The 16,192-nt window shown below is 36.8% G+C and overlaps 1 protein-coding gene across 3 annotated transcripts in view; it reads left to right on the forward strand.

Annotated features, from left to right (window-relative positions):
• Positions 1–7,966: 7,966 nt before the first annotated feature.
• LOC131069994 (leucine carboxyl methyltransferase 1 homolog) overlaps positions 7,967–16,192 on the forward strand; it is an 82,520-nt gene continuing 74,294 nt past the window's right edge. Inside the window, exons 1-2 of one of the 3 annotated variants that reach the window (XM_058005543.2) lie at positions 7,975–8,174; positions 8,581–8,642. Coding sequence is in view for 1 of the 3 variants with exons in the window: in XM_058005542.2 (XP_057861525.1) it covers positions 8,107–8,174 (68 nt within the window). In the remaining 2 variants the exon portion in view is untranslated. Of the gene's footprint in view, positions 8,175–8,580; positions 8,643–16,192 lie in introns of all 3 variants that reach the window. The other 2 variants (XR_009112258.2, XM_058005542.2) reach the window with 2 other exon arrangements.

A 16,192-nucleotide genomic window follows, 5' to 3' on the forward strand; every position in this document is an offset into this window, starting at 1 on the left:
TTTTCTATCCTGCTTCTCACTACACTGGTTGCAAGCTCCAATGTATCCAATTCTCCCTATTTGGTTTGTTTGCCCGATTTTACTTGAGAAACTTGGTATTTGGGGGAGCTCTGGCCTTCAGCTTGTGTCGGAACCACAACATCGACAACCACTTCACTAGAACTAGTTCTTGATAAATGATGCATGGTCTTGGATTTCTTCATTTTCCTTGGCTCTTCAATGATTTCTTGTTGTAGTGTCACCTTAGGCATTACCACTTTCTTTTTCTTATCGAAGGTAAAGCTTAACCATTGCAGCATGTCATCATCCTTCTCACCTTCATGTGGCATGATGTCTGCAGTCACCATATGTACCTTTGACTGCTCTTCTGCTTCATCCTTCTGCTCTTCTTCCTGTTTGGGGATCTGAACATCTTGGGTTGAAGTACCCGGTTGAGCTTGGCTGGTTCGAAGAGCGATATCAATATTTAACTGTTGCTAATTATGCAACTTCCCTAACCTGTCACTTATTTCTTCCTCAAACTCTTTATCCCCTATGTCTGTTCCTTTTATTTCTCCTCCAACAACTATCTCTTTCAACAAATCCTCTTGGTCCTTTGGAGTTAAGACCGATCTCTCATCTTGTGAATCCTTAGGCTCATTTTGTTCCCTTTCTCCCTCAAGTGGTTGCTCAACTAGTAAACCATGTTCATCAATGTCCATGGGGTCAACCGGTACCTATTTCTTGAGCTTGGTAAACTTCTTTTCTTTCTTCTTTTCAGTCCTTCTTTGTACCAACTATACCACAAGTTGCTCATCCTCCTCGTCAGAATCTGACTCAATGTTATGAATGCTGACCTTTTCGGTAGTGGGAATACATTTTTGCATTAAGGAAGGCAATGTTGTCAATATCGTAGCAAAAGTATGAGTTGGGGCAGACACGGGTGCTATCCCAGGAATGGTAGTGGTCGATGTTGGTTGTACTGTGGAAGTAGATGGAGATGTTACCATGGTATCAGGAGGAGTTTGTGTACTTTCATCAACTTTTCCTTACTCATCTTCCTCCTGAGCACCTTCTCTCGGTGTTTGCCTAATCGGTGCTATGATAGGATGCACTTCTACTAGTGGCACAACTCCTAACCCTTCTCTTATTCTAAAATCGCCAGCCTTCTTCAAAATCTTAGCCTTTCTCATCTGCTCCTTGACTTGCTTCAGGAGTTCCTCAATACTTTTTTCAGGTTGGGCAGCTTCCTCTGGGTTCATGGACGTATTCTTTCTGGAGCTAGACCTTGTCATGTAGGCATACTCTTTATGAGCCCTTGACTGAGGAACACCAAAGGTTGATTCCTTTTGCTTCCCTTTTGAGGTGCTTGATCTAATCCTAAAATTCAACCACTGTCTAGTCCTCTCTATAATATTTTGGGTTACTGGATCTATGTCTACCTCCTCCTGTCCTGACCATATTATTGGAGAGAGAGACTTCTTATCAATTTACTGCTCTTTATATTTTGGATCTATTAATTCGCCATCATCCCTCAATTCTTTAGGGAGATTAGTTTCTATTTCAAAATTTCTTATCTGTGGCACTGAGAGTCTAGAATAATTTTTGTCTCACTTCAAAACTATCTTGGAGGTTAGCCCAAAAATCCTCCAACCTTGGCTTATGCCCATCGTATGCTTTTGGCATTATTTGCTTTAGTTTACCATATGGGTCATAACATTCCCAAGTATAATTAAACTCCCTTGGATATAGATCTTGCAGCTCTTTCTCTGCCAAATTTGCTACTTGAATTTTGGAACAAGAAAAATAACCAATCGAAATAGAAAAGTAAACACTTGTCTTGTGCTTTGAAGACAACAAATATTGTAGCCCAAGCATCCGTCTGGCATACTCTAAGAGTATGATTATATCATTACAATATATGGGGAGCAACATGGGGTTCCCTGTGAATCCACTGACCCTGATGTATGTGAAGCGTTGGTTTTGAATGAACCAACATGCCCATTTTCTGATTATTGCCATGGCCTCCGGGCTTATTCTGTACCCTGTATCACCTGTGAGTTTTATTATAATTGGGAAGAGGAAGGCATCATTTATTCTCTTGAATTATGTCTTTGCATTGCTTAGCGAGAGTTGATTATAGTACTCACATACCTTCTTTTGTCCCTCTTCATCTCCGAGCCGACCTTCTGTTTGCAACCCTGGGAATTTGCCTGCTTGGGTAGCTACCTAGATAACATATGAGGTGAAGAAGAATTTCTTCGTTCTGTGTACATCAACCAATTGCTTAATTATATTGTCTGATGATGTTTGAGCCCAATCAAAGTATCATTTCCCGATCAGAATGGTTGTCATGAATTGGAACATCCAAGGATGAAACTGTTAGTAATCTATCTTGTCGAAGGCCTTGCTCAACATAATGATTAGGTCTCGTTGTGGCTCTTTGAAATCAGCCCTTAGAATGTCATCAACCTTCAATCCCGTCTTTCTCTCCTCTTTGAGCCAATTTTGATTCATGTGTCTTTTACAAGAGGCGGTATCATTATTCCACACCTCCCCAACTTCCTCCTCAGTTATCAACAACATGTCTTCCTCTTTTGAAGGAATGCCAAATACAAGCCCTCACATATATGCTGACAAATCTATTATAATTTTGCCTCAATCATCTGTGCACTTCCTAGTGTTTGCGTTATAGAATTGTGCAACAGTCATGATGAACTTGGGGGCTTGGACAAATTTGTGGAAAAATGGTAGCCTCTACTAGCCCTGATCTCCTAATTCTCCTTAAAGGGGCCTCCAACCTCGGTCTTTCCAACTGTGTCCTGATTTCCTCTATTTCAATGTGTTCGACTTTAGTATCCGTCACCCATTTAACCGGATCATCCAGCTTGGAAGCATAAACCTGCCCTTGATAATGGTATTTCATGGTTGTGGGGAGTTTATCCAATTCCTTACCTTTCTTGTTGGAGGTTGGGTCCATCTGATTGCTCTGATCTGCAAGAAAGAACCACAAATTAGCCTATCACATAAAAAATATATCAATAATATCACCCACTTCAGAACTATGGAGTTCCGGGGTGAGCAACTCCTAAAACAACTGACTTCGGAACTCTAGGGTCCTGGGGTTCCGAGGTTCTAGGTAATTTATCGCAACAGGGGGGGTTTGGAAGTTCAGGAATCCAAAGTTCCGGGATGAAGGTGTGACCCCAAAAAGATCAACCTCGAGACTCCGAGTTCCGGGATTCTGAGGTGAAGATAACTATAGAGCCTGAAAATTCGAGGTTTCGGGGATTGAAAACCTAGGGCACGCAGGAAGATAAAAAGACATGCAAAAATGAGGAAAACCAAAAAGAAAAACATATGCTAAAAAACTAAAAAAAATCTAAACAAGAAAACACAAATAGGGAGATAATCCACCAACCTGGTTGAAGAAAGGCCACGAAGAACTTGGCAACACGGAGGCGCGAATTTAGGAGATCACAACTGGGAGGCTAGAAAACATTATTGCACAAATGAACTCAAAAAAAGTTCACTTCTCCTATTTATACCCCCCTGATACTTTGTCCGTACAGTCGCCTTAAACACAACCTCGGGAGTCCAGGGTTTCAGACTTCTGGGATGGAAAACATAAAAACCAAAAGTACACCTCGAAACTCCAGGGTTCCAAGGTAAAACACAAAAAAGAAAAGAACTCACTTCAGGACTTCGGGGTTTCGGGGTACCCAGGCAAAAACAAAGCAAGACACCTCAGGACTCCGGGGTTTCAGAGTTCTGAGGTAAAGACATAACACAAACAGAACATGAAGAACTCAAAATTTTGGGACTCCGGGGCTTTGAGGTAAAACACAAAAACAGAATCCAACCTCGGAACTTCGAGGCTTCGGGGTGAACTTCAAAAACCAAGCAAAGAGCATCTCGGGACTCCGAGGTTCCGAGGTGCAAAAGGCAAAAAACATAAAACAAAAACAAAATAAGGGGACCCATATTTTCAAGACAAGGAAATTAATGGGGCTAGGTATGCAGGGCATAACACTATGTTTAGCCATTTTGACATTTGTTCAACATGTCATTGCACAAGTCATACTTTCTATTTTTGGAAAGTTGTTTCCAGCAAGGACTCTACAACTTGGATGTCCTATGCTATGAGAAATCATGTTTTCTACACACTTTTTTTAATATTATTGTAATTGTGAAATTCCTAAGAAATACAATATGAAATATATTTGCCGGTGGTTTTTCCCTAGTATATTTTTAGCAGGTTTTTCTACATAAATCTATGTGTTTATTGTTTATTGTTTTCTCTACATAATTTTGTAGTATATAAATTTTCATAACAATTGTCGGTTTCACTACCATCATGTTAAGGTTGAGATGGTTCTCCTAGGATGGGAAACCAATCTACGAGGGTTTGATTATGGAAAGGATTTTTGCAACCATTTTGCATCTAGTAGTTTTCCTTGTGCTAGGAGCCATTAGTCTTGTTTTAAGATTTGATGTGGTAGAGGATGGGTTTGGAAGACGATGAAATTCAGACTTGTCAAATAAATGACAAAGGGGAAGTTATTTGGACTCAAAGATTTACGACGAAAGTAAATAGACTTGGATGATTATGCCAAAAATGATAATGAATTTCTAAATGTGTGATAGCCTTAGCTAATCTTTTGAATGAATTTGGAATAACTTGGATGAACAATTAGGATGGATAGGATGATTCTCAAAAATAGGAATCGGTGGTTAGTGGATCATGTGAATCAATTGATTGGGCAAATGTAGATGTTACACTTTTAGATCTTGATGATGCTTTAATTTGAATAGGATTTTGGAATCCATAGATGGTTGTAGTATTCCAAGGATTGGACTACGGGCCCTAAGGTATTTTAAGGGTCCCAGGTGATGGTTTGGATGATTGTTTGATTAAAAAAGATTCGAAGGTGTTGTTTCAAATAATCCAAGAATTACTTTTGAGGATGATAGGATTTTGGATTAGGAAAATGCGTATGGGGGATGGTGATAACTTGATAATCAATGATAACCTAATATTTTTAAAAATTTAGATTTGATTTGAGGATTGATAAGGTTGTGAATCATTTTGGACAATGGATTAGAGATTAAGAAAGGATTGAGCCCCTTGAACCCAAAGGTTTGGATAATGATTGGGAAATGGATACAAATTGAGATTTGGATAATGGATAAAAGATAAAGGCTTCAGGGTTGTGGTTAGGATGAATAACTTGATATGTACTAAGGTTTTGGGTTGGATAAGAGATAGAAGATAGCCCTATATTTAAGACTTTCCAAGAGATTTTGTTCTTTCATTATCACCTATGTTGGTGTAGATATTATTTACAAACATGGATGGTGTCTTTGAATTCACTTGGTGTTGAGTTGCATCTTCAAAGAAATCTTGGCCTAGAATCTCCTGAATCACTATCATAACATCTTCCTCTTGGAGAAAAAAAACTTTTTACCAACTGAGCCATTATTATTTCTCCAATAAAGGATACTAGTTGGACACTGGAACCTAACAAAAATAAAGGTTTTGTGACCATCAAAAAGGAAAGAAATGAATGCATTCCTACTTCAAGTTGAATGAACATACATATTAACATGAGAGAATGAATTTCAAGGCCACCTTCATTAGAAAATGATTGCATCCTCCTTGTCATTATCAAGGAAGTACTAATAAAGATTGTTGAGAAGTAAGGATTACCTCATAATCTATTTAGATCCTTCCACTCTTCCAGTTTATCATCGATGATAATATCATCTAGTTGATCACTGACATGATTGAAAAGAAAAATGGCTATTCTATTACCCTCCTGATAATAATGGTTGATGGAAAAAGAAGGGAGACTATTTAGTAATGACCATGCTTCGTTGAGACTTCCAATTTGCTGAATGCTTATTGTTGAGGCAAATAATGATAATTGTTGAGTTGCCTTCAATAATTATGTTGTTGGGAGAGCAATAATTTATTAGTTGTAATTCAAGCAAGTGCTTTTGCTTTCCCTTCATTATTCATCCAAGGAGTTTTTTTGAAGTTGTTGTAATCAAATTATAGAGGAGTCATGAGTAACACATCCTACCTTGGAGGAACTTGGATTGTCATGGGAAGTACCATCTAAGTTCATCTTCTATCTATTGTTCGGGGGAAGGATCCATTTGATTTTTGATCTATCAATAGAACTAAGATGAGAAAAGGACACCCCATAAATGAGGGAAGGTACACACATGTTCTATTTACTAAAGTACATAATCATTTAATTAAAATCATTTTATTTACTATAATTAAACAAAAATAACCATATATATAAATAAATAATTTTACGACATTTTAAAATTTTCTATCTACATCATACATTTTATTTTCTTAATATTTAACACCGTGAGGCATTCTACAATGACAACAAAGGGTGTACTATGATTGCATGAGTGTGTTTACAAAAACACATAGCTTTTATTTTAATTTTGACAATTATTTACATGCTAAAATAATAATATTTAATAATAAATAGAATATTTTCAAAATAACTCCAAATTGATATCTTTCAACATTTTTTTAAATAAACGCATTTAGGCTCAGTACCATGGAGGAGGGCTTCAATGAGTGTTGACGAAATATTATTTTAGAGTGGGTGGTCCCACGAATTTATTAATGTTGTTGAAGCTTAAAAGTTTAAGCTCCAAAATTTATTATGGAAGTGAAAGATCCCATGAATTTATTATCTAACATATTTAATTTAACAAAACAAATAAATATAAAATAATAAAAAACCAATTGATGAATGAATGTTTTTAATAAAGTCCACAAGGCCAAACAGTCTATGTGACCCATAGATAACTAGCAAAGAGAGCATGCAAAGCCCAAACAAAACACTGTGAGTGGTAAACTTCCTTTTCCTTTAGCATCTTGGATCTTCTACTATGTATCTTGAATAGGAAATTTGCAACTCTTGTTATATTTTCTTTGCCAAAATAGGTTACTCAAGGTGTTTACATTTAGTGTCTTAGCATAGTTGATCCAAATATCACTGTAGGCTGGAGACTCCATGATGTAATGTCATTTTGTCTCCACCACCCCTGGAGTGCAATATCTACATCTTAGAACTATCTTCCCATTCTTCTTTATATATCATCCATCTTCCTATTCCACATCTAAGTTGATGTGAGCTAGTTCTTATCTGAGCAATTAACATTTTTGCTTTCCATTTTATTTCCATTCCTATGTAGTTCTTTTGTTTATGGTCACTTGTGGGATTGAAATGTTTGATATAGTATTCCTTTTTCCTCTCTATTTGACCTTCCACATGTTTTCTTTCAATTTTTCTTGCACATACTTTTTTATTTCTCTATTGTTATTTGGACAATCTTTTATGTTAATATCCCACTTATTCATCCATTTAATATTTTGTTTCATCCACGTGCTCTTCCTTCTGTCTAGTTTCTCTCCCACTGCCATTTTTAGCTAGCAATGTATCTTTATGTTTTCTAATCTTCTTAGATAACATAGTAGCGAGAACACCGATGTCTCAATAGGAAACGCACCACTTCCACTAGGACAATCTTATATGGGATAGATGATTTAATCTTGAGGCTATTCGTAATTAAATGTTTTTGTGATCCTTTATTTGTCTCTATTTCCTTGCTGAAGTGTTGCTGCCCCATACCTCACATCCGCATAGTACCACTAGAACCACAAAAAGCCCAAAAAGAGTTTCCTTAGTTTTCTAGTCGCATAGTTCAACTCTTCTACATCTATTTTGGAGTGAGCATAAGACTTTCCATCCTTGTTGAATCATTTTTGTTCTACATGTTTCCCATCTGAATTTATTGTGAAAGTCAAAACCAAAATACTTATATTCATTGATCATTTATAAGAAATTACCCTAAAAACAATTTCTCTATGAATCTTCTTTCCCTTCAACAAACTTCCTCCATAAAACTTCACATTAACCTCCACTATAATTAGGCCTCTCTATAAGCTACCATCTTATCCAAGCATAAGTTGAAGTTACATATGGCAGACATCATAGACCATGATAACGGCTATTAGCCTTTGGGTATATGATATGTATACTCTTGCCGTAGGCAGATATATATTTCTGTGCAGAGGCGGCGGGGTAATAGATGGCAAGCCCGAGCAACAATAGAGCTGCTGTACAGGGCACGAACGATGACGCCACTGCCAGCAAACTGTATGAACGCCCTCCCCATTTCGCTTAATAAAGGGCTTTAAACTATTTCGTTGATTGAATATGCGTAAAATCGATGTAAGGGAAATTAGCTTTTATAAAAATCAAGGATCTCTGTTTTTTTAATGGTCAAAACTCATACGCCAAATGAGCCCATGTAAACCCCAGATCTTAAATACCCACGGGATGCTTGTTTCTTTGATTGCATTTCTTTTGCCCTGTTTGTTCAGAATCCTAGTTGAGTTTGTAGTTTAGCTTGGGTTAGTGTAATTTTGTTCTTTCTTTGTGATTTTGGTAAATTCGCCCACTAACTTTCAACTAAGTATCCTCCCAGTAAATTGTATGCTGTTTTTACTCAAATTTAACGCTTAAGCATGTCTTGGGACCTGATTCTGATTTGAAAGCGCAGATTCTTTTGCCATTCGAGCTCTCAAGCGGTTCAAAACTATAACATAATTTTGAGAGCAATCGGTAATGTCTTCCCTAAACTTTTTAAGCACGCTGCTTAAAATTTTATGGAACTTTTTTCCGTGGTTTTTTAATTGCTGCTCAGCTTGTAGCATAAAATTATAAAAAAAATTATTAGCGGAAAATGTAGTGTCTAGTTACATGGAGAAAAACTCATAAGCAGTGGCTGCTATTTCAATCCCTCTCTTTGTTCATGGTCAAATTCTTAGTCCCAAACTTTAACTGCTCATCTTTCTAGTAGAACATTCCAAAATTTAGCAAATGGTATCATGGAATCCCTTATAGGAACTATTTTCATGGAGCAGCACCACCATTTTAAACCTGGGTCTCAAGCTTTCATAGAATTTTTGAAACTTCGTCTTTGAAATATCTTGGTGATAAGCGAGAGCAGTTTTTGGAACCAAGAATATAACTCTGCAAGTTGCAAATCACTAGATGACCTTAAATAACATTATAGAATATACAAAAAGAAAGTATTCCATTGGAAACCTTAAAAAACAAAATATATTAAAATTGGTTGTGAGATGTGACATTATTGTAATTGACATGGCGCTTGTAGGGGTGTCACCCTAATTTAAATACCCTTCACCATACCAAGGTGGTGCATGGCCATAATTCTGTTTTACAAATTTGAAGATTCCAGTCCAAGCTTGCCCAGTACTGAGCGTTTGTATCACGAAAACACTAGCATCAAAAAAGCAAGCAGAAAGACATGAGAACATATGAGGCAAAGTTAGGATTTAACTTTTTAGTTGTGCAATTCTTGTGGAATGTAGTTGCTTATTGCTTATTTTTTACGGTTCAGGTGGTCGCACGTAATTTTTTAATATTGCATCTACGACTCAAAACTTTTATAATGAAGTAGCTATAGTTTAGAATTTGAAAGCTCAACTCTGGATGGAGAAAAGGGACCAAATTATGCAGCCTTTGCTTAACCACAAATTTGCCAAGTTCCTTTTCTTATCTTTTAGATTATACCTCCAAAATTCAGTAATTACAAAAAAAAATCATAATTCAGTCATTACTTGAAATAAAATAGAAAAAAACTCATGGAACCACTAGCTCCCCAAAAATCTCCTAAAGATTTTGAGCAGTGCCTGCAACAAATTTAGCTAAGTGGCTGCACAGGACCTTGCTGTAACAATGTGATACCATGTGAGGCTGCTATTTCAATTTTTAAGCCAACAATGGTTCCTGTGACGGGGAGCTACTGTTTCTATTTTTAAGGCACTAGTGTTTCCCATGTGCATTTTTTAAACAGCCTACATTAGTGGATCCATGGAAGAAGGCTTCCTAAAATATCTCAGTGAGTGCTGCCGAAAATGTTTTTAAACACTTAATTATTAAAGGGAACTATTAATCCAAAGGCTTAAAAGAGCGGTTCTTGGCTTCATCTAACATCTTGAATATATTTGGCAAAGATTTTTCAAAGACAGTTTCCAAAACTCCATCCAGAGGCTATATGTGACCATTTATCATATCTATTGTTAACCAAACTGAGTGGGAATGCCACAACTAGGTTCTATAAAGAGGCCAAGAGAACTTTGTTTTCTATTAGTGGAGGTTTCCTAGGGAGGCATTTCAGCCTTATCCATTGTGCCAATGTTAATCCTCAGCCCCATGTTTTACCATTTCATATGTCTTATTGGCTTTTTCCAAAAGAGATTGCTGTCCGTATTGTATATACTATATGGATGAAACGAAATAACCCAATGGTCAACTGTTTTGGATCTCCCCTATCTGCCCATCCAAATTATTCATCCATGATCAAGTGAGGTATTTAGCAAAAATATGAGCCAATGGATTTCCTTGCCTTCTCAAAGGCGTCCCCCCACCTCAAACATTCTATACCTTTGAGCATGTTGAGTGGTGGAGGTGGTGTGGTTCCCAGCTTCCCTATATTAATCAACTATTTTTATCCTTTTAAATCTTGTTCATAATAAGGAAGCTCTTGATTTGGCAAACACATACATTGGAGCGCAAACTTACATGAACAAAATTTGATTTCAAAAGTCATGCAAGAATTTTGTTATTACAGTGGACATATGTTTGTGATGTAAATGTCAGCAAGGATGCAAGGAAGTTTTCTTATTCAATTGAGGAATATGAAGAAAGGAGAAAGAACCTAGAGATATAGAGAAGGCAGAGATAAGCTTCTGGGTAGTTGGTTCCTCCAAATTGAGCACTTATCTGAAAGCCTCTCCATCACCATTTGAATGAATGATGCTCATGAGTCATGCAAGAAGTTTGTCAAACTTGTTATCCTATGTCTTATTCAAATCCATACGCTCGAGCAGCAAACTTACATGAACGGGATTTGATTTCAATAGCATGCTCATGAGGCATGCAAGAATTTTGTCATTATAGTGGACACATGTTAATAATGCTAATTCCTTGGTAAGGATCTAGTGATGTATGCTAATTCCTTGGTCCACCTAGTGATGTATGCTAATTCCTTGGTAAGGACCTGGTGAAGGATGCTAATTCATTAGAGGAATTTGAAGAAAGGAGAAAGAACCTAGATGTGTTGACAAGGGAGAGACAAGACAAACTTTTGGCTAGTTGATTCTTACAAATCAAGCTCCTATGACTTATCCAAAAGCCTCCATATCACCATTTACCCAAAAGCCTCTATATTACCATTTACCCAAAGGCCTCTATATCTCCATTTACCGTGTCGTGATATTCTAAGCTTCAATTGCTCCATTGGCATGCATGTCAACTTCTAGTCTCTCGATTACAATTTGGTTGAAGTTGAAAGAGGTCAGTTCCTTGGTCTCTATGGTTCCAGTAGCTGATTAAGTGAGAATCCACTTGTTGGTGTTAACATCAGCAACGTGGAAGGAATTGAAAACCCTCCTTAGGATATGACCACCAATGGGAGACACAATTTAAAAAGTTCCACTTAACTTAGGTAGGGTAATTATGTGTCAATTTGTTTAACAATGTATACAAGTAGTAGTCACCTATAGCTAGGTAGCATTTTGAAACTTATTCCAAAAAACTTGGTAATAAGCATTCATAGTTTTAGATCTTAGTGATCGATAATACTTGAGTTTTGAGAATGAATTATGGGAATAAATAGCATCAAGGATTTCAGTTTGGTAACAATTTGTGGTTTTGGGTGCAATCTAGTTATTGTTTCAACCAAACATTGATAGGGCCATAGTGAAAGTGGATTTAAAATGGTTGGATTGGGCAATGCCCAATGTCCAAATAAGAAGAGTGTTTGGCCATGGGATGAAGGTGGAAGTATATTGTAGGAACCTTGATCCTTCTAGATCCCAAGTTTGACATGAGTGACCCTACCATTGTTTGGGAGTGTAACGTTGTAAATTGTTACCCCTCACAAGTTCATGCTGTGTTTAGCACTCATTTTGGCATATGTGATTGATCATAATAAAATGTGTTTGTCATGGGCCTTGATTAGCAAACTTGTTCACATCCAACAGTGCCAAATAGGATAGGATAGTAGCGCCCAATGCTAGTGTCCTCCCAATTTGGCCCCAACTTTCAAAGTTTAGATGTCAACTTTGTGCTCTTAACGGTTATGACCTTGTTGTCAGTCTTTCCCAAATAGTTATTTGTGAAAAGATTTTAGTTGCATATAGAAGCAACACATTTGTCTGATTTAGAAGGCCTTCTAAGAATCTCTCTCTCTGAAGCTCTAGAATTCAAGATCAGGCAAGCTAAGAAGTTTGACGCTATTGTCAACGATATTGAGATCTACAATCTGATTTCAGCTAAGCTATTGTTTCTTATCTATTGTTATTATTGTGTTTTTTACGAACACTTTCAGGACTTCATCATCACCTTGTGTGAATCCAAGCAAGGGCTATTATTGTTATTTCAACATTCATGTTATTTGTTTTGCCTCTGCTCCCTCAAGAGCACGTGATTGTTATCATCACCACCATTGTTGTTGTAGAGGTGGGAACACCAACATGGGGTTTGACCAGGCAAGCCTTTTATACAACACGACCTTTTCCCCTCTTTCATGTGTACAGGTGCAGTTTCAGAAGATTCAGACCACAATAGTGGTACAAACAAACAAAACAGGTTATGATAGACAGTTTCAAACTTTGGATGGTGAAAACCCTATGCCATTAGAGCCCCGTGCTAGTGTTTGAACACTTTTGCCACAATATTTGAGGATAGCAACCTAGATCCTTGTTGATAGCCCACTCACATCTCTAATGTTGTGTAGGAGAAGGATTGACCTAGGTTAATGCACATGCTAGTCTAGGATCACTTTTCTCACATTTCAGGGGAGTCTAAAAAAGTAAAAGGAATGGGTGAAGGGTGTTGATGGGATAGACCTTGGGTCTTCAGTAGCCCTATGAGTGATGGTAGGATGAAGCAAGCTATTCCACATGGATCAATGGCATAAGAAGCCAAAGGAAAAGAAATTTGAAGTTTAAATAATAGAAAAGTTGTGGCCTTGAAGGGGGAAGGATGGTGGTAAAATTTTTTCACCTGTTGACAAATGAAAAGGATAATCAATATTTACACAATGTATGGAGGGTTTGGATTTCAAGATATCAAAAGGCAAGGTCATTGCCATTTTAACAATAGGTTCAGTTAATAATAATGACTACACATAGCAGCACCCGAGGCCATCGAATGCTGGGGTATCAAAGATCCCAACTCAAAAGGTGGATGATTAAGTTAAAATGAAAGAGGGCCAATGCATGACAGATGAAACAAAGTGGTTTATACAATTACAAAAGGTCTTCAAAATGCAATAGCTAGAACGCTTGGGAAAATTATTTCTCTTAGGAATTTGTATGTAGGAACTTCAGCTTAAGAGATAGTCTAGGTTGCCCCAAAAATCCATAGTTTTTGGGATTAATTTGGGTACACATCCTTTTATGCATTGGTGTATCAAATGCACCCATGGATGTTAGATTTTTATTTTTTCTATTAGTCAAATAAGGGATTCCCCTGCCGTAAACTTGGTTCTAAATATGGATGGTCTTGTACTCACTTGATCTTGTTGTAACTTGTAGTACAATTGAGCTATTTATGCCACATAGCATTTTTCTTTTATATCTTTATTATAGTTGCCTTCCTTTTCATGCATACTACACATTCAGTTCTATGCCATTGCTCTTTTATAATGTTGTTTTTTGCCCTGGATATCTTACTATTTTGTAATCCATAGAGGTTTGTACCCCATCAAAATCTTTTTAGTCCTTTCCTTTTTTAAAGTGATAATACTGGATTCAGTTGTGTTGTATGCATAGTATTTTGTAAGTTGTCGAGTATCTTTTGGGGATCATTTCAATGAGAGCCTAAATATCTGATTTTCTAAAAGCTTTGGGAGCTTGCATATGGAGTATGATGCTCTCAATTTTATTTTTGTCAGAAGTTAGAATTATTGGCCTGGAAAAGACAAGTTCTACTATTTTTAGCTCAACACAACAATAATGGATGCTTAATTGAGACATTGCGGTGGCAATATTTGGCACAAAAGAAAAATTCGCACTCTGGATGTTCTCATTCTTGCTCCATATTTATGTATAGTTGGAAGCTTGTCAAGATAAATGATTTTGCTATGAATGTTGAGAAAAATGAAAAACATAATTTGGTACACAAATTAGCATGAATTGAAGATATATTCCTTAACAAGGTTACGATCTAAAATCTCATTTAATATAGATGAGTTTAATGGTTTCATGGCTGGTAGGTGAAAGAGAATTTGTTGCATATTTTGCTTATTATTAAAACAAGCTCTAGAGTGTGTTTTTACATTAAGCAACCTGAATTGATTGCCCTTGATTGATTGATTGATAGATTTGCGTATCTTTAGCTTTTAGAGGTGTAAAGTGAACAAAATGCAATAGTTCTCCCCAGGTTTGGTTGGTGAGACAAATACTATTTACTAGAAGTGGGAATTGCAGTAGGTGTCCATGGGCAGTTAACCCTTTTAAAATATATTACATTGAATGAGGATGGCAATCCATAGAAAGACAACCATCATGACCTTTCACATTCCTCTTCCATTCTGATGTCATGACCCCAACCAGATTCAACAATATCTAATTAGAAATTGTCTGATGATAGTGAGACTTAACAATTTCTTTATCGTAAGACTGTCTACAGCAGCCTGTAATCACTACCCTGAACAAAATCATAACCACTGTGTATTGATCATGTTCATAACTAGGAGCGTTGCCTTATGAATCACCTCTCTCTCCTCTGCAAACAACGATCTTACCTTGACCAATGGCACGATTAAGCATTAATCAATGGGTAACTCAGGCATTAACTGATAGAGTGATTAACAAACACAAATTAAAGGAGGTGATTAGGTGAGAGGAGGTGCGATGGGAAAATACACAAACATGACCCTCACATCGGTTATGATCCTACAAGAAAGACACCACTTTATGCACCCAATGGAAGGAATATATATATATATATATATATATATATGATCAAGATCCAGCAGTTCAAAGATACACAAGGAAAAAAGGGAATCAAATCACAAGGAAGATATAATACTCAGTAGTGCGATTTATATATATTGGTTGTGGTATGGATTTCCATTCATAATGTAATAATTTTGTGTATATCTGCATACTCCTGAATTAATATGCATTGCTGTTTATGTTATCTGACATAGCATAATAGACATATTGTTGATTCATGGCTTGCTACTATCTACGACTGATTTAATATAGGAAATATGTGATTATGATATAAGATGTTATGCATATTTATTTTGTCTGACAGCTGTAACCAGCCATGGTAGAGAAATTGAGGAATTACAAGTAGGGAAACGGTGATGGGGTCATCTTCTAGGTATGCCACTACATGGTATAAGACCGGGGAGTATCATGGGGCCAAAGGGGTACAAAGGGTCTGCCTTTGGGCTTAGAAAGGATGGACTTCCAGGGCACTCTATTGTGAATGCTCCTCATGCTCTCTATCATGGTAAATGAATGCATTAAGAATGTTCAATCATGGGAAGTAGGATAGAAGTGGCAAGATTGAGGGAAATGGTCATAGGACACCTCACTAGGTATTCCACCTCATATGGATGGCATGGGCCACATGAGGCCAAGGGGGATAGTGTTCTGCCCTTGGGTCCAGGGTAGAGGATCTCTAGGGCACCCTATCAAGTTGCCCTATCTTAGCTCTTCTATGGTTGAGCCTTCTCAAACTGATTTAAGCAATCTTGTATTCTAATATATGTTTGATGATTTCTAATTAAAAGATCTATTTTATGAATTATGATTGTAAATGATTCCTAACTTATTTGTTGGATCTCAATCAAAGTGAAAGGAATCTCTAACCCTACTTTGTTTCTAATTAAAAATTTTGATCTAGTGCAAAAAATTTGGGTATTTATAATTTGGGGACATTACATCTGAAGTTTTAATGTTTCCTATTTTGTCAATTTGCTTATTTCTAAATTTGAGGGTGTCTCAAATGAGATGCATGGCTGCCTTACACTCTATTAAATATTTCTATTGTTTAAAACTCAAACTAACTTTACATTGGATGAACTATCCAACTCATCTCCTGTGATCCAAACTTGTTTTTTC

The sequence above is a fragment of the Cryptomeria japonica genome, chromosome 6, assembly GCF_030272615.1.
Source record: "Cryptomeria japonica chromosome 6, Sugi_1.0, whole genome shotgun sequence".
Lineage (NCBI taxonomy): Eukaryota > Viridiplantae > Streptophyta > Pinopsida > Cupressales > Cupressaceae > Cryptomeria > Cryptomeria japonica.